Here is a 20,297-nt window from a genome sequence, read left to right as displayed (position 1 = left end):
CAAATGAACCCTAAGGCAGTGTGTACTTAAAAATATCTGTGGATACATTTGTAATACAAGGGTTCTAGTGAACTCCCAAACGGTTTTGCAATTCAGGATACGTTTAACCTACAAGTAGGTGGTGCTTCTACCCAGTAACCATCAGAACAGAATTAAAAAGGATTGTTTACTTAATTTCTTACCCATATTGTCTTATTCTTATATTATTTTGTATTCTTAAAATTTATTGCTTTACCTGTATTAAATCTGAAGTTGTTCTTTTATCTCATACACATCTGATACTGTGATCCAGCTGTTTGCTGCACACTTAAGATCTGCTAAAACTCTAAAGATCTGCTAAATTATTAATGATCTGAATTCATATTCAAAGCCACAACATGTTCGCATAACCCTTTGGTCCTTCAAAGCTCTTAGTCAAATCCAACTTCTATTAGGACAATTGTTATTACGTGAGCCAACAAAAAAAAAGACAGCTACTGTTTCAGACCAATGGCCAAGCTAGGCCAGCAAGCTCATAATTAGTGCTCAGGGAGCGCAACTGCAGAAAACTTTAACATATACTTTGTGATAACAAAAAGGAGGACTCCGTTTATCATTTATCCTTTCCAGTCCCCCTCTCTTTGAAAAAAGAGGGGCCATATGCAGATACCAACAGTCAGAGGGAAGCAAGCATGTATGTTAACCATAATTTCCGTAACTTTTCCCCTACCTCCAATTATTTTCAGATTAAGGAATCTCTTTAGCCTGATTCATTTTTTCTATTTAGTAACCCTCAATGAATCTCTCTTTCAATGGTTTGTCCACTCTTTCCTGAACTATCTAAAATTTCTGCATTTGTGAAACAGCCTTCATGAGAAGCTGCACGTATCTACTAGCCATTATGCAAAGAATTGCCCCATTTTTTGTTTTGAACCTGGCTCCTGCTAGCTTTGAAAACATCTGTCTCCTGGTTTTGAGTGAACAACCAGCAAACAGTCCCTGTCTACTCACCTCTGCATCACATCATTCAAAATACCCCTCTAAAATATTTCCCTCTAAGTTGTTTCTTCCAGGCTAAAGAGTCCAAGCCTATTCAGCTGATTTCTCATGTAAAAGCCATCTCGTGCACAATACTGTTCTTCATGCCTTTTTCAAAACCTTCTCCAATTCCAATATAACCTCTGTGAAATTATGTGCCAAACTGCACACAGCAGTCAAGGGAGCATTAATCATAAATTCACACAGTGGAACTCTGCTTGTTTTTACTACTGTTTTTAAATTGGCGCACATACTGATACCATTCATTTTGTAATTTCAAAACATCACCTGGCATAGAACTTATCTCACCAGTCTGTACTACCCAGAATCCAAAATGAAGTCCAAAAATCAGTACCCTGTTTCCATCTCTCATTGCAACACTCTTTTAAGTAATTGCTAAAATATTAACAGCAGTGTTAGATAGCTTTAGAGTTCTTTTTAGATCAACTGATAGCAAAAGAGCATTTTTTTTTATTTATCAACTTCAGATGAATGCTTCAACCTTAAAATATTTCCTCCTCATTTGCCTCCTACACCTGATGTTTTCAACTCCCTAAGATGCTTTGTAGTAAACATGGGTGAAAAGGACTTCTAACCCTAGCATTCTTGAAATTGCTTTTTACTTTGATAATCCCCTAGTTCAATAAAATCCTTCACAGTGCTCCCGCATCTATTTTGTTTGAAAAAAGTAATAATTTTTCACATGTTTAACAAGATGTTCCTCAGAGTTCTTGGGCATGCCTTATTATGGATTTGCATTTGTGTTGCAAATCTTACACTCTCCCGCATAAGCCTTCCCCTTTCTGAAGCTTTTTTCCCCACTCAAGCAGCTATCTTCAGTTTTTAGTTGGAGACATGAATAATAATTACAGTAAAATGGGTACATCTGAGATTCCTCCATTGACTACCATGTTGATGATACAGAAGTTCGACACTTTTTGAAAAACTTCACGCACTCTGTTCATCCATCCTAACTGTATGTTAGAAGATTGTTTTTAAACACTGAAAAATAGAAACTTATACGTTTACGCTGAGAATTTAAACATCTTGTAAACCAAAATTCAAATATCTTCATAAATGTATACTGTCAATGTTACAGCTCTCCTGTGTTTTTAGGAAAGCAACTTCCATCTATTCAGAAACTTCATAGTCAATATGGGTCAAAATGGAATTATTGTTCAGCTCATTCCTAAGCTGTGTACCTATATGGGGTACATATATGTACCTATATATAGGTATAATCACAGAATCATTCAGGTTGGAAGAGACCTCTAAGATTATCTAGTCCAACCTTTAACCTAGTACTAAAGCCCACCACTAAACCGTTCTACTAAGTTCTACACCCACAAGTTGCCTGAAGACCTCCAGGGATGGTGACTCGACCACCTCCCTGGGCAGCCTGTTCCAGTGCCACACAACCTTTGCAGTAAAGAAGTGTCTCCTAATATCCAACCTAAACCTCCCCTGGCACAATTTGAGGCCATTTCCCCTCTTCTTGCCACTTGGTGCTTGGGAGACAAGCCCGATCCCCACTCCTCTACAACCTCCTTTAAGGTAGCTGTAAAGTACAACGAGGTCTCCCCTGAGCCTTTTTTTCTCCAGGCTAAACAACCCCAGAGCCCTCAGCCGCTCCTCATAAGACTTGTTGTTCTCTAGACCCTTCACCATCTTCGTTTCCTTTCTCTGGACATGCTCCAGCACCTCGATGTCCTTGTTGTAGTGAGGGGTCCAAATCTGAGCACATTATTTGAGGTTTGGCCTCACCACAGCCAAGTAATAGATAAGCTTACATATATATAGATATATATGTAATTTTATAATTATATTTATTGTTTCCTTAACCTCTGGCAGGCAGGCAACCACTGATAGTATTATGTGGTGCTGCCACACTATTCATATAATAAGCTGTATCTTAACACAGAAAAATGTGTGTTTTGATAGACAAAAAGGAGGGCAAGAGGATGAGAAGTCAATACAAATCAAGCTAAGCAGCTGCTACCTGAAGCAGTAAGGCAGTTTTTAATATTATGACTACATTCAGAAAGTTGCAAATACTCCAAAACAGTAGTGATCAGTCATCTGACAGAAAAAGTGGCAAACAGTGACTTAAAAATGAAACAGCTCTATACTCACAAGATGATTACTATTATACTAGATCCATTTTACTGTCTCTGGCTTGCACTCCTAGCCACTGGCCCTCTATTTCTTCCACTTAGACTGAACAGCCCTTTAGCACCAAGGATTTCCTACCATGAAGGTACCTGCTAAAGCTAAAAAACAGTAAATCCACATTGCTAGAGAGGGATCCCTTACAGCAATATACTGCTGTAAGGGCAGCTGCTCTACAATTCATTTTGCATGTTCACACTTGGGGTTCTACCAGGCTTTGATTCTAGATTTAATATGGAGCTCTCCAACACACAGCAGTTAACGTGACCAGACATATGCAGGAATGTTTCAAATACCTGCCTACATTTCCATAACGCAACCTGAATATTCTTCCTAGACAGTAGAGAGTTTTCAAAAACATGAAAAATAATTAAAATTATGACATTTTCACGGCTTTTGAAATGAAAATTTTCTGTAGCATTTATACAAAACCCAGATTAGTTGTGTGTGTGTGTGTGGTGTTTTGTTGTTATTTATTTTTTTTTCTTCCCTGTTTGTCATTATAGCAAACCATGGGGGGAAAAGACAGGTTATTTCCTGCTGCATTCTCAAAATCAAATCTACTTTTCCATCAAGCAAGCCAAAGGAAAAATGTCACAATTAAATGGTTCATAAATATAACACTAAAATTACTATTTAAGTCAATGTAATTGAACAGAAATTAAAATGTAGTTTTTAATTGCATATTACAACTTAAATGGTTGCACTTAGCAGAAAGTGTTAACTCATTTATTTTTTGTTAGCTGCTTCAAGGCAATGCAGAAAAAAGTGAGAAGCTCTTCAGTAAATTTGATTGTAGGACACTCAGGCATGCAGATCAAATAAACTATCGGTTGAATAGGTAATTAGGTTTGGCCTGTGATACATTAATGTGGAGACAAATTCCCAAAGAAAGGGAATAACTGTTTAGTTTAATTCTCTCTCAAAACACCACTCTATTTGGATATTTAAAAGCAGTTTCAAAAGTATTTCCATTTGATATAGAACATGACATTGCAAACCTTCTAGAATGTATGTCAGTTAATTCATCAGGAAAATAATTTTGTAGCTTTCAGAAACTTCAATAAATAAGTGTATAGGGTATAAGTAAACAATAGACTGCAGGTGGCAACTTTTTTTTCATAATTATTTGGTACATTTTAAATCTTTGGCCATGCTGTTCAGTTTGCTAGGTGAGATGAACCCAAAGACATTTAGATACATTAAAGCATATGATTAGTATTTATTATTACAGTGTTTGTGCTCGCAGGCTTACTGTTTGTCTCACACAATACTAAGCAAGTCTCAAACACTTAACAGCTTTGGACAGTGTAAAACACACTCTTCCTTGGCCCACATCAGGATAATGTAGCATGATACGGGTATTTTGAAACTATTAATATATGATATTAAAAATATATATCCAATATTCTAAACCATATTCAATCTCCAAGACTGTTATAACAAACACGGTATTATTACCCTGCTAATCCTGTTGATGACACTCTCTGTGCTGCTCACTTCTGTTCATTGTCCAGCTTTCCTTTCTTCCTGGCATACTTTATCATAACATAGATCTTAATCTCACTAACATCTAGATATTTTTTTTTATTATTTTTATTTTTTACCTTGGTCTGTTACTGGCAACTTGTTTCTCCTACCTTCATCCACCTTAAATAGCTTATCCAAAAATCAGTGTCCATCACGTTGACCCATGCCTTTCTTCATAATGCAGCTTGAAGTGTTTCCCTCAGAACTACTTCAACACCACAACTAATGTCTGGATAACATTCTTCCTTCCGTTATTCCCTAAAATAGCTCAGATATTCTGATCTCTTGATTTTTTACCTTGAATGCAGGAGGTACTGTGGATCACAAACATGCATGAGCATACCACACAACCACAGAGCAGTTAGTGCCATCAGTAATATTCAAATATTTCTTCTATGTTAAGTATGGCTCATCGAGTTAGCTCAATCAATATATTAAACTCAAAGGAGATCCTGCACCCTTCTCCAAATGTACAAGATGACCAAGGATGATAACAGTCTGCTATGCAGAATACCAATATTTAAAGATTTGGTTTCAATACATTAGTTCTCTTCAGCAAAGACCCGAAGTTCAGAATGTTATCTAGCCTGTTATCTAGCCTAACATTTTTTGTACATGGTTCAAAACAACTGGTTGTGAAGAATATATAAAATATATAAAAAGAAAAATAATCTACTGCCCCAATGGAATACGTCTGCGAGAATCAGAAACGATACACACTTAGGACCCAAACAAACTACCTGGAAAACATCATGAACTGTACTAAACTAAGATTTTTCTTCCATTTTGCAACAGTCCAAGTTGTCATGTAATAACACAGGAAACAAAAAATCTGACAAGTTTTCACAAATTCATAAAACACATCTGTGATGGCAACTTGAAGCATCTGCACCTCCAAGGGAAACCTAAATTTCAAAATTGTTCTTAATTATCGTGAAATAGTGTTTGTATAACTGAAAATAAGGGCAACTCTACTTCAACTACTTAACATATAGTCATTGAATCTGCCTGTCAAATTACCAAATATGAAGGCTGGGCTACTTTTTACGCTGTGAAATTCCGAGGGCTGCAGCCAAACGCAGGTTTTCCTTTCACAGCACAGCGCTCAACGGCAAATGATGCGTGAACCTCCCCTCCTTCAGAGCGTGCACCTTCAGCACACTCACCCTATTTCTGAAGTGCTGCCTCCTGGAAATAGTAGGAAGTGCTGTAACCACCATGAAAACACACCTTGACTGCAATATGCAGATTCTCATAACATGTCATCAATTAATAGTGCTCTCCCTTTTTGCGGATTTGAGTAAGTAATATGTAATCCAGCTCCATTTTATAAAGGATTCTTCAGGCCAAATAATTTGCATCCCAACTCCAAGGGTACTTAACTTCAAACATGGACACAATTCCTATTCACTTAAACAGAATGTAACTGCATGCTTAACTGCGCTCAGCTGAGGGTTTGAAGACTAAAGGTGATATTTTCAAGACCGCTTCCTGCCTGTCAAAAACTATACAGAAAATGGCTAATAACCAGATCGAGGTTCTCTGAAAAGTCCTAAGTGGCAAAATGCTTATGACAATAGTATCAAATCATTCCTTGGCAACGGCAGGATTACATATTTATCTTTACTGGTGAAACAAAAGCCAAATATCTCACATTGCTCAGTGTATTTTTGGTTGCTGGAGTCTACCCTGGATTATAATTTCTGGGCAATTTCTATAAATAAACGTGACCAGAAGCCATTATAGTCATGGACTCAGGAAGAGAAGAAGCAGCATTGTGCATTATGCAAGAAAGTCAGATGCTGAATTGAACCAGATTTTTTTTTCCCAACTGATTTATCTGAAAAAGATGATAAAAAAATACTGAAAAATCGGTATTTATTTACATTTATAAACTAAATCTAGATTTATTTGATACTAGCTTCATTCTCCAATTTAAAAATAGCTGGACTCATACTGAGAAAAGTAACTATTTTGCCACAGTCTAAACATTTCAAATTTACATTCAAAAAGCTGGAAGAAGAATGAGCGAAATGCACTACAGATGCTGATGCCATGAACCACAAATTCCTTCTGATCTCCAAGTTGTGGATCCTGTGAAAGTCCCATTTCAGGGGTATTTATAGTCCCTGCCTCTGGTTTATTGGGGAAACTCCATGGATACATGTCAAAGCTGGACTGTTCCCTCTCCTTTTTGCTGGATGGGCAGCAGCACGTGGGGCAAGGTCACAGTGAGTGACTAGCTTCTACCTCTTTCTCCAGCTTCCACCCCTTACACAACTGTAGTCTCCTCCTTGCTTCTTTGCTCTTCTTTTCTGCATTAGAGACAGGAGCCACTGCACATTTTGTGAGGTGACAGGCAAGAAGAATACTGCCAAGGGAAATCGGGATTTCCAGTGCCTCTTGGGCCCACCTGGGGCCCCACGGAAGCAGCCTCACCCAGGTTGAGAGGAAGACAAGACCTGTGCGATGAAGACTAGTATTTACAAGTGATAATCTTGCAAATTTATGTAAAATGGATATAAGAGTCAAGTCAGAAGAGGCACTCTGGCCAGAGTCAGATTGTCAAGGGCTACTTGGGAAAGTTCACATCCCTGTTTCTCCTCACAGGTACCAGGCTTCCTTACGTCAACTACCGTGTCTCCGTGTGACAGGCAGTCATCACGTCAGCCTCAGAAATGAAACAAGGCTTAGGACATGAGGTAAATGAAGAAGTTCAGCCTGACTTCTAAAAGTTAACGTAACAGGATTTACCTTAGCCCTGAAAGTGATGCAGCCCGAGCCTGGGCCCAGGCAGGTGTCTAACTAGAGGTTATAGTGCTGCCCAGTGCGAAAAGAGAGCTGCAACTGGAAAGCCCTGCAGGTTTGTACACTTCGAACAAATAACCTGAGCTTTTGGTGGTTTTCAGCTGTCAGGCTCCAAAATTGTGGATTAGGTATGGAAAATACACATGCAAAATTGTGTGGTCGGACAACTAGGGTGATGGTTGGACCCGATGATCTCGAAGGTCTCTTCCAACCTTAACGATTCTATGATTCTATGAACAATAGCTGCAGGTCACATAAATCATATCTTCAGGAACACAGATTCAGTTGAAAAACCACTGAAAGCTGTACCTGGACACCACAGCATCGGCAGCACAGAGCTGAAATCAGGCTGCACGAGTCTGCTCTGCCCAGGACAAGAACCTACCCTGCTATATTTAATTAGACAGAAAGTTTAAAAACTCAATCAAGATAAGGAAATATCAGACAAATATCAACTGCATGACCTTAATTCAGTACATCTGCATTGCTGTTTTTGTTTTTTTTTTGAACTGGCCTAAGACTGTTTATACAACATATTGTAACTACGCATTGGAAATGCCCTTAGGGGAATATATATTTTGCCTGTTTGTTTTCTTTGCAAACCAGACAATTCTGGTAGTCCTGTGAAACATACACTGTTAACAAAAACTTTCTCCCTAGATGTCATATCAAATAATTTATACGATATTTAGATTCTTTTCTATAATCTCCTTAAAGGTTCCTAGCATAGCTTTCCTGCTTGCGTGGATTACGACACCTCTCCACCCAGACTAATTCTGTCCAGCCACGGTACAGCTGAGAGCAGAATATTACTGAATTACATATTTATAAACATCCCATTGCTTTCTATAAATAAAGAAATAAAGATTCCTATGCTTTGTCAACCTATCCAACGTAAATAATAGGTCAAAGAGAGAAAGACATAAAAGGAAATATATAAATTCCACATTCTTACATAGCGGTGGCTCAGTTGGCATTTATTCCCAGTCTTTTTCTATTCCTGACCAATCTTGGGCAGAACTCCACAATTCTTGGTGCAATGTTTATCACTTCTAGCATTTACACCAGTCACAAAACCTCTATTTTTTTCTGAACCCATCACTATGATAATTTCTTTTCTTCATTTTGTATTTATAAATACAATTTGTTCATTGATGGGTATCTGTCATACCACTGAAGACACCAACTTGAGATGTTAGTCAAAGAATTTATTGCAATCATCCTTCAACTTAATTCTTCCTTAGGAAAAGCTGAGGAAGTTAAAGGCATTGCACGTTAAATACTGCAAATGAAATTAGATTTTTACCCTAATGATTTGATATTCATGGCTGAACAGCAGAAAGGTCTTATTCCTGATTTAAAGATGTGGGTCATCCTCCCCAAGGAAAACTAAAAATAATATTTGAGAAAAAATAAAATAAATCACACTTAGTTTCTTCTTGAAAGCTATTCAAGTCCAAAGTAAAGTCCATAGGGGTGTAAATATTTCAGGCACAAGTCTGAAAGAAACACTATTTTCTGCATTCAGGGAAAAAGGATTCAAAAAGCAAATAATTACATTGTTTCTAAAGAAAATTAAAAATACATTAACTGTATTTTTAATTGAAGAGTTATTTTAAAATGTAAAAAACAACATTTTACTCATGCTAAGTCTGCAACATCTGCAGTGACACAAACCATAATAAACCACAGGAAAGCCTGGAGTCTTCTGACTTAACACTTTCAGTACCATGGTAATGCAGATTTTTATGTTTTTTTAAATGAAGTTATCTTTTCAGTGACACTACGTTGCTTAAGAGATTGGTAATAGAATACTGAGATTTTCACCTCAGGGTCACTAAATTCAATATGGCCCAGATCAATAGTGACTCCAAGTCATCACCATTTGATGAGAGTTTGGAGCTCAGGTTAAAATGTATTATGAGCTTAGACTAGCTCCTAGTGAATAGCATCATAACTGACACTAACAGGTATGGTTGCTGGCAGTCTCAATATAGAGGCTTAAACTCAACGGGCATACAGAGTGATTTACTTTCTCAACCTACAGCAATCCCTCTGGGTCAGGGTCGAGGCACACTAGCAGGACACCATGTGCAACCTCAGACTGCTAGTTACTCACGTGTCTCTGTCCCAAGAATAAAAGAGAGTTAGAATACAAACACACTTTTCAGATACTGCATCTCTTTCACTGCTTAGAGTAAGAAAATTGAGTATTTCAAAACTAGGTGACCTCAGGTAGCACACTAAAACAGTATAATCCTTTCCCTCAAAGACCAATTTATTAAAACATCTGGTTTACGCAGCACCTTAATCCTGCTAAGATACAAACTGCTTGCTTGAAGAATTAACATTTTTTAAAAGCCTGGAAACTGTATTCAGGTAATCTGTCATATGATGTCTGATTAGAACAAGCACCATGTTATTTGCTACTAAAGAGAAAGCATACTCAGATTTCAAAGCAGCACAGATGTGGGAAGATTCAAGGCAGAAGAGAGCAGGTGGCAGGCTAGCTGGCAATTATGAAATGTGCAAGATTATAAAATGACTAAGATTTAATTGTCCAAACCATACTTTTTAAGCTAACAAAACAATAATTTAGTATTTGTATAGCATTTTGCCTTATAGTGTTATAAAGTGGAGAAACCTCTGTTGTTTGGTTACAGCTTAGTTATTTTATACCATTGCTCCACAGCCAGCTTTCAAATAAAACCTTCATGATTACATATCTGACTCAGTTATCAATATCCCATCTATGGCGTACAGTGCTTTGAAGGATCAGGCTGAGAAAAATAAAAAATACAATCAGCATTTTAACCACAAAGAGTCCAGTACAAGATCGCTACAGCCTACAGTTCAACAATTGGAAAAAAAAGGTAATTACTATGTTTCCAGCATCTACTAATAAACTGTAAATCAATGCTTACACATTCTTTTGTAGTATATTTTATTTTCCTAATTTAAGGACAAAAACTAAAATGTAGAAAATGCAGGAGATTCAAGTTATCTAAGCTTCCCATCTCTGTGCACAAAAATAGTTTTTACTACTCCTGCTTTAGTAAAATCAAGCCAGGTGCTCCAGCAATATCAAAAACACCCAAATGCCAAGAAGTGCTGCAGGATGACATGAAAAACAAAAATAATGAGAAACATGATTTTTTATCCATACATCTGGTCCAGCTGGAAGGGATCAGGCACTGTCTTTCTCCACCTTTATTTCCCCTTAACGGAGCAAGCAAATATCAAAAGGTCAAAAGTATTCATCCCTCATTGAGGTAGAACTTGGAATCCTATCTTCAGAGATGAATGAAGTCAAATAATGATATGGAATGAATAGGAGATTCCAGTGGGAGAAAATGAAGAATCTGTAAACCGAAAGGAATTATAATCCTGCTCCCACTGAAGACCGTGATAAATCTCCCATTGATTTCTCAAGGGCCAAGATTTTCCTACAACAACAACATTATTCACATAAACAAAGAACTCTCGTGAAAACGTTTGGTACAAATCACGTAAAATCAAATCAGAACAAAGATTATGAGAGAAATCCCTCTGGTAGAGAAATTACTTGGAGATGATTCATCAATAGAGTGACTCCAGAAATGTTAAGCACATACATTCTTTGCATGAATATTTGCAGAAAGGACAGAATAAGTTCAGATGCAACAAAGCATGTCCCTTCACAAGCTGCTCTTTTTTCATCCAGTTCTACATAACAGGTTGCCCTACAGGAAAGTGAAGGGTTAAATGGCTACAAAGCAATGAAATACTTAAATAACACTTACAGGGCAACAAAATAGTGTAACCTAGAAGGAAGCCTACAGTAACACTGCACTCCTTAAATCTTAACAAGCATACACAGAACACTTATTCTGGTCAATTTTTGGTGGCAGGTAAGTGAAAATTGGAAGCTCAAACTAAGTAAATTTATCTACTTATCTGCTCTTAACAACTTTAAAGAAGTTCTAATCTGGCAGCATAAACATTTAATGACCAAACAAAGATAGCTTTAGAAATTCTTTCAAACAAGTACAGAAAAAGTTTGTCAACTGGCATGAGAATGAGCTTTTAGTAATTCCTCTCAGCTTCGTAGTCATATGCAGTTTGTATGAATACTGTAGACAGTGTTACATGAATATGCAATTTAGGGCTAGCTAAGTATGTATTTCCTATATTGAAAAAAATCTCAAGAGTCTCATTACTTCGTTTCCATGCTCTCAAATACAATTGAGTCTGTTCACACTATTTTTTACAGATGGAGTTCAAGAACAGGATAGACAACTGAAGAAGGTTTCATAAGTCGTCTGTGTAACATGCTCTAGTTATGTGTCTCCACATACACATTCACACATTTCAATTTAAACTTTCTTGTTGCAAATTAAATTCAGTATTTCTTTCTCTCCGTATTTATGAAAGGTTGTATTTATTATTTTACCTAGAACAGCCTGGAACGGACTGGAAAAACAATGCATCCAGTTATTCCCAACAGCTTCCCTTTTCTGGACTAAAACTCAACCTATTCAACTTTTCCTCGTAAGTAAAGATTTTCTATGTTTCTTTTACTGCTGATCTATTCTTCCTGTTATTTTGTTTTCCTTTCTGAAAAGTGTAACAATGAAAACTATACAAGATCCTAAATGGGGGTGGACCACCGCTGCTGAGAAATGCAGGAAAATTACTTCTTAGTTCTGTTATACCAAACATTATCTGAGTATCTCCCAAAGGAGATTTGCCATAGTTTCTTTTAACATCCAGTTTCAAGCAGAGTAACAACCTGGTGAGACAAACTCCCTTGAGAACATGGTAAGCTTAGGTCCCTAAGTAAGAGAGGAGAATAACGTTATTGCACTAGGAGCGTGTTTTCAGTGAGCTATGTACCTTTATGAGTTGTATATATTTTTCCATTATTTTGTAGACCATTTTAACTTGCCTAAGAAGCAAGTTTTCATCTCTATAGTCTGTTCCTTATCTACTTCAGTGTTTAAACCCTGTGGAAACAGTAATTAATTAATAGCTTTAATAGCTTCCACACCATATACAGACAACATATAGGAAAAAAAAAGGTTTCTGAACTACCAATAAAAATTAGTAGAACAATCTGAAACACACGTTGGTACTCCCCAGTCTATTTTATATTATTTTTCATGTATATTTGCATTACTACTATTCCTTTCTTAACTGACAGGTTACTTGGTAGTTTGACAGGTTTTTCCTTCTTAAAACAAAGAACTATATTTGCTCTTCTGTATCATCAAATTGCATCATCTAGACTTGGGATACCGACATCGGAGAGAGCAACTCCAATACCTTAGTTCTAGATGGATGATGTAGTAACATACTGTTTTATTGAGCCACTTTGATCTTTTCACATGGATAACCCCTCTCAAGTCTGGCTTACTGCATGTAGTGCACATCCCTAAGTTATTGTAAGAAGGAGGAAAAAAACTCATAACTTAACAACCTTTCAAATGAGTGAAGCATGACAATCGCAAGAAAAAGTCTGATGGCAAAATGATTTGTGAAAGAGTAACTTTTCCCTCAGACAAACAGAAATGAAATGTTACACATCACTTTATTGTATGTCCATGCAAGAAGCAGAAGAGGGAGACAGATGCCATCCAGGTTTACATCAATGATGTGCTGTGGAGGAAAATACAACTTTCCAAAATGGAAAATGAGTTGAATGACAGTCAGAAACAATTCACTTGTGGTACAAGCATTTTCCCAGTGAGCTTATTACAAATCATATGACACAAACATCCGTATATAGACATACAAATGTCTCTTAGAAGCTACTACAGCCAGTAACATATATTCTCAATTTCTTTGCACAGTTTATGAATCTGTTGCTCTTTACTACTGTATTAAATGTTTATTTTACATTGCAGCTACATACTAGATGTCATGGGGAAGAAGCATACCTCATCACAGATTGTTCAGGTCAAACACCTTACCCAGACAGTATACCTGCAAACTGCCTGTCAGTCCCTAAAATGTTAACCCCATTTGTAGCAGAATAGAATAGAATTCAAAAAATTAGCTTATGGATCAATGAGATGAGATTCAGAAATACTGAACCTCCAAATATAAGCATAGAAATACAAATTACTTATCTTTTAAGAACAGTTCTTCAAGATGTTTTCATTTCTGTGATTCTTATTTCTGAAAGGATGTACATACAGCTTTTGTTCCCTTAGCAGTGTCTCCGAGGACACAGCTTCTACATAACGTTATGTAGCAGGTACAAAAGCATAGATGGAATAGGCCTAGTCTCATTCAATGGAAATCTGAAGGAAGACTTTCATGGAAAGTCAAAGAAAGACGCAGCTTCCATCAGAGGGGTAGCTGAATTTGGGGATCCATACAGTCCAACAAACATACAACCAATTCAAACTATAGTAAACAAACACACATCATACGTATTTCTTCTTTAATAATTTGCCAACACAGATTGGTAGAAAAAGCTGGTTCACAGAAATTAAACTAGCAGGAATCCACAAGGACTTCTTGTGTTAAGGTACACAAAGCAATCAATGACTGTAAACATGTGCTCTTAACTCCCAGGCAACTCATCCACAGAACTAAGGATTGGAGTTCCTACTTAGAGAAAGGGGGTGAAAATATGCTCCAGTGTGTAAGGAAGAATTCAGAGTTTCAATTCCTTACACAGAAGCGAAAAGCTGAGCATATTTGCAGAAGAGATCTGTTACAGAAATATAAAAGTAAACATAATGCAGATGTACTAAATAATAGAGAAAGAGAGAATCAGTAGGCATAAAAACATACAGCAAGAGAAACTTGGCAACTGGGAAGTCATGAAGCTTAGGAATCCAGTACTGGCAGATGAATAAATCTGACATACAAGATGCAAATTATTTTTGTAAAAATTTTAGGTCTGTATGAAAAAGGAGAGGGAGTATTCTCTACAGGCTTTCAATCAACTAATGGAGTGAGAAAATCTGCAGCACAGAATAAACAAACAAATGACAGAAGGAACTTTTTTCACTATTTTGACACTAATGTCAATGTGTTGCCCTAACTTCACCCGGAACACAATCCTTCTCATCTCAGTCTGCCAGGCAAGGCAGATTTTCAAGTAAGGAGTCCAATTTACAACATTTCTTCTGTCATCTCTATAACTCAGTTCTAAGATGAAAACTATACATTTTCAAGCCACTGTTTTTTAATAAACTTTACCAGAACTTAATTACACTAACTGCTACTAAGAACCCTGACCTCTAAGTAGCAGGAATCTTAACAATAGACGTATGTCATATTGTTAGGACTTCTTCACGTACAGTTAGGACACTTCAAATGTACGAAGTACATAAGCAGTTCCATAATCAAAAGGTACTACACCTGGATATTATGAAGGCTTATTCTTTCCTTTTCTTTTTTTTTTTCTTTTTTTTTCTTTCTTTTTTTTTTTCCCAGTAGAGAAGCTATTCTGACAAGCAAAATGTTATTAACTGCAATTAAGAGAAAGAACCAAACCTCATGTAACTTGACGGCACTATGTTCCAATAATTTCTAGTGACCAAGAATAGTATTTATATTAGAAATCATAGAGAGCTTTCATATGTTTTAATTAACTACATCCCATTATAACAACATTTCCAGTATCATTACACAAATTACATTGAACATCGATATAATCTTTTCCATTATGTCTCTGCTTGAAAATTGAAACTTCTCTAGACTTCAGTGGTATACAAATATTGTAGTGGTATACATACACCATGCCTCTTAAGAGGCAAGAAAATGAATCAATATTTAAAATAGATAACTACATTAAAGATTTTGAACTTGCCTTCTTTTTGTGTGCTCTGTTCCTGTTTCCCAACCAGTCATCCATCTGTTCCTCAATCTCTTCAATAGAAGCTCCATGGTCATATGATGGTATGTATGCATTCGATTCCTGAACTGTGTATACAGGGAATTCAGATTTTGGTTTCTTGACTTTAGGCTTCTTCTCCTCTGCACAAAAACAAAAAAGAAAAAAGAAAACCAATGCTAAAAATACTGCAGAGAAGTATATGTCAGAAGCAGGCTTAGCTCCCCAACTTCTAATGCTATATTCAATTTTCATTTTGGAAGAGGCTTAAATTTCTTTGTTAAAAAGACAGCTTAGTAATTTGCATAACCATTTTATTTGTATGAAAAGTAAATAGCAATGTATATACTTAGCCCCTCTTCTACCTGCAACTATGACTTAAAGTGCCAAACGAGGAGCACCTCAAAAAACACAGTTAGCTTTTGTCATCTGACAATTAAAATTAGTAGAGGCGAAAGCATAGGCAGCTGTTACAAGATTTCCAAAGTCCTGCTGGCTTCAAAGAAAAACAAAAAGAAACAGCAATGGCAGAAAGGTGAGTTTTAGATAATTCTGTACTGCTTTATGGTTAGATGTGTTGAGTAAAAGCTTCTGAACCAACAGATAGCTTTGCTGTTATTGGATTCCTCTAAGTACAGATAGCTCTGTTCTATCACTTAAACTTACGGGACTTTTTAAATACTGCACCTCATTTCCCAAAGTGACCACTGTTTTCTGCTCTCACTGTCCTTCAAATGATATTAAAAGGGATTGGCAAATTTAGGGACAATAGTGAAGGAGGAACAACAACAACCTAAAACCCAGTAACTGAACACAGATCCACCATACAAGTGGATCTCAAAAGAAAGCTTTACGACTGACTGAAGACTGCCGTAACTTTAGGAAAGACATAAAGAGGATTGGAAAAGAGAAGCATAAAGACCCAGAAAGCATTCAGAAGCCTCAGGTATACCTTTTTTTTTTTGTTTGTTTGTTTAAATATGCTGTACTCACAATACCTGGATGTTCCTAAAGATGCAATCAACAAACTGAAAGAGCTGTTCTAATGGCTGGCTGCAGCCAAAAGAGGAAGGTTGTACACTGCTTTCACCTTTCCACTCCCTACTGTGTGCCTGTGTGCTCCTCTCTTCTCTTTCTGCTTTGACAGTTATTCAACCACTTCATAAACATATTCCATTCACTAATCTAGTAGAAAATTACCCCTTTACACTCAACAAAAAGAAAATATCTAAGTCAGTTAAAGGTGGTAGGAATGGAAGAGGAGAGACAGCAACACTGAGCTATGAGATCAGCTTTTATCTGCTTTTTTTTTTTTTTCTCTCATGAAAATCTTCTTTTACAAATTCCTAAAGAGGACAGGGAAACTGCTCCCTACAGAGTGTAATGCAGAATTCCTTTTCCTAACATTATAGGTACAAGGACAGCCTGATGATTATATCCCATATACCTGGCAAGCTCCTAGGAATTGAACACTTAAGAAAAAAACAACTGGAGTGAGGATAGTTTCATGGCACCTTCCAGAGGTCATAAGAAACAGATTAGAAAAGTCATGACCTTTTAAATTTATTTTGTTCTGAGAACTTCTGTGAAAATCTCTAACTTTGCCTGTAACTGTTGTCAAATTACTCTCAATAAATATTAAGTAAAGAACTCATCCCTAGATTGTTTTGGCATCTTTCTTTAGGTATTCATAGTAAATATAATTAAATTACGTACAATCAGAAAAAAAAAAAAAAGATAAAAAAAAACAGAACTAAAAAAGCCCCAAAATGTTAATCAGCATTCCTGTCATTGTCCAGATGAGAGAAATTTTCATTAAAGACAACACCTGTGCAAAATTCTTTTTGTCTCTTGCAAAAGGCAATTTTCACAACCAAGCCATAGACATCAACTGTTATCTCATTTTTCTCCAAAGCAGCCACATGTAATAACTTCTGGAGTCAGCACTAAGATTTACAGGGACAAGTAACAACAACTTCGCTAACTATTTACTACAAACACATCAACTGACAAAAATGTTCTAGAAAGTTGCCTGAAGTGACAATTTTTACCACTGTATTTCAATCCTGCAAAATAATCAAGTATACAGCGAGTGGTCATTTGGGATTACTGAACAGTGAACACATACTCAGACAGTTGGTTTTCCTGTATTTTGTACCTCATCAGTTACTGTTTGCTGATTTTCCCTCTCAAAGGACACAAATAGATAAAGCCTGGGTAGTTATAGCTTTAACTTCTAAAAATTTAGAGTCTAGGCTCTTTTATATTTCCAGAAGTAATTCTGCAACGGTATTTTCAGAGGGCACTGCACCCCAATTTAAAATCTAGTATCGAAGACGGTATCTAGACTTTCTTCAGGCAGATAAGCAAGGAAGACCTAATACAGATAAGACATCCTTCTGATTGTTAACTACTAAAGGAAAGAGAAATCCTGCCTAAAGATGGCTGTACATTCTCAAACAAGCACTCAACTAGAATTAAGAAACCTGTCTCCACTATCTCCCATGCAGATACTAAAAGATGAAAGAGTTTTGGCCTACCCCCTACATACCACAATGGCTGTCAGACACAATGAATTTTTTTTTTAAATAAATAAAACTGAAGTCGCAGCACCTTTGACACAGGGCTCTCTGTAACTCACTGAAAACAGCTTCACCTCAGAATTTCAAAAGCCACATTTCAGAACAGGAGAGCACACAGTTTGAACGGCAACACCATAAAGGATTTCAGATAGGGGAATATTTACTATTTTAAAATAATGGCACATTAAGAGTTTTGGTGAAACGCTAACGGCCTTCAAGTACTGCCAGTAAAAACTTGGTTGGTGTGAGTTACGAAGAATGCTGTTCAGAAGCAATGACGTGTAATGTTTCTAAAGCTCCCACTTAGGGCAGCGGAGCACTGTTCATTCAGGTGAAGACGGAGGAAGCAAACCAGATCACTGAAATTTCATTTAGCTGAACATCAGAAGTCCACAGCAGACACCTTGGATGAAAACCTATCGGTTTCTACGTTATCTTTTCATTATCAGCACTTCAACTGGCAGGCCAAAAGACGCTTCTGACCTTACTTGCTGCTTTCCTCTGAAGAGAGTAAGGATCAGGTTTTCTGTACAGCAAATGATGCCTATAGAGCTGAATCCTACAACTGCTGAGGTCTGGCAGACAACCAGGAAGCTGGTGCTGCTGCCACCACCACAACCTAAGCCAAGGATGTGTTTGATGGTGCTGACAGTAGCAACAATTGCAGCCGTGATTCAAAGTTTGAAAACGCAGGTCTTCCCTTAATATTAATTATATTGACCTATAAACCTAACTGAAAGGTAGGAAAAACATACAAAGAAGGATTTGAAAGATTTCTCCCAGTTTTGGGACAGCCTGCCCACTATCCACTGGAGACCTAATTAGAGCACTATGTCCCACACGGGCACCAACATCCAGTGGGCCTTAATTATGACCAGAGTTACTGGTGCTCATACAACTATGATGTGGAGAGAAACAGCCTCGGTGAAACCAGGGTCAGACGTCAGGCTCAACAGGATAATTCCTACTCTCACTACTATTTTCTGAGAACATTATGTATTTTAATTCCCAAATTCTTCTGGTTTATTAGATAGAATAAAAAAGAAACAGACAACAACAGAAAGTAAATGGATAATCTAATAGCATAAGCACCACGCTAATCTTTTGATACCTACTACTACTATGTAAAATGATCAGCATTTTCCATGAGTTTCCATGAGTTGGCTTTTCTGTACTTGTAGTCTTTGTAGCAGGAGAAATTTTGATCTATCATTTGCTGAATTCATACTGCAAGGATACTAATTTTCTGTACTTTCCACCTTTAGAACTATAAAGTTCTTCACCAGAAGACTAAATCTGCCTCTGTATTTTACATCTTAGGGTAAAAAAAATAAAAATAATAAAAAAATGCTCCCTATGTTTAAACAGCATATAAGATACTCGACACTGGGATCCCCAGACCTAAACCACAGCAATTAGCTAACTCTCTTACCCGTATAGTACTTAATGCTTCTAAAGGCCTCCAGTACTGGCTATATGCTTTGCTAATTTATAATGATTCACATATGGAAGTTTGATGAATGACTTGCACATAATCGGATACTTTGGGCTTCCTTGCTAGTCCTTTTACCTTGTTATCACGTTGATTTTACCTCATCAGTGGAAGAGTTAACTGGGGCTAAGGGCTATTTGCTTTAAGATCCACCAGCTGCCATTTTCAGAAGATCAGGAAACAGCCAGCATTTTGGATCAAGAGTGCCATGTAATAAAACAACAGTGCTTTTTTCATAAAAACAAAACAAAACAGGGATACATATTTCAAAGTTTTCAGAAAACTATATCCTGATTTTACCTGCCAGCTGATATAACCCTAAAGAATTCAAAGAGCATTTAACAGTTCCACAGAAAAAAGACTACTTCATACAGGAAAGAAGGAAAAAGAAAAAAAAAAAAAGCAATCCACACAAGTGCTCAGCCTCTACAACGAAGTATGACATGTTAAGCTGGAGTTCTCTGTCTCAGCAAGACTTAAAAGCTTTATATTTCAGCATCAGTAAGAACTCACGGAAGAAATAGTCAAAAAAAGACAACGATGTCTTGAAAGTCACAGAAAGGGGACACTGATTGCTATGTTGTATGTTGATAAGCAAAAAATATGACCACAATCACAGGTAGACAGCAAGCATCTTTCTGGCAAGTCACTGAGATACTGCATTGAGATCTCTCTTTCAATACTGTTCTCTTACCTATGTAACTATTAAAGACAAGCAAAGCAGTTACAGCATTAAAATTTGCTTAAAACATGTCAGAAAAAGTCACTTGCATGTACAGCAACACAGTCAGATATAATAGTCAGATATAACAGTCAGATAAAATCCAAAAGTCTGGAAAAAATGCTGTCCTCAAGTTTTTGCAGTCTA

At 36.9% G+C, this 20,297-nt stretch overlaps 1 protein-coding gene across 1 annotated transcript in view; it reads right to left on the bottom strand.

The window, feature by feature from the left end:
• DNAJC1 (DnaJ heat shock protein family (Hsp40) member C1) overlaps positions 1–20,297 on the bottom strand; it is a 101,602-nt gene that overhangs the window by 16,747 nt on the left and 64,558 nt on the right. Inside the window, exon 8 of the mRNA XM_068673779.1 lies at positions 15,332–15,498. Within this exon, the coding sequence (XP_068529880.1) occupies positions 15,332–15,498 (167 nt within the window). The remainder of the gene's footprint in view (positions 1–15,331; positions 15,499–20,297) is intronic.

The sequence above is a fragment of the Anas acuta genome, chromosome 2 (genome assembly GCF_963932015.1).
Source record: "Anas acuta chromosome 2, bAnaAcu1.1, whole genome shotgun sequence".
NCBI lineage: Eukaryota > Metazoa > Chordata > Aves > Anseriformes > Anatidae > Anas > Anas acuta.
Note: the sequence above shows the minus strand (reverse complement) of the source record. Positions and strands in the feature narration are given on the sequence as shown.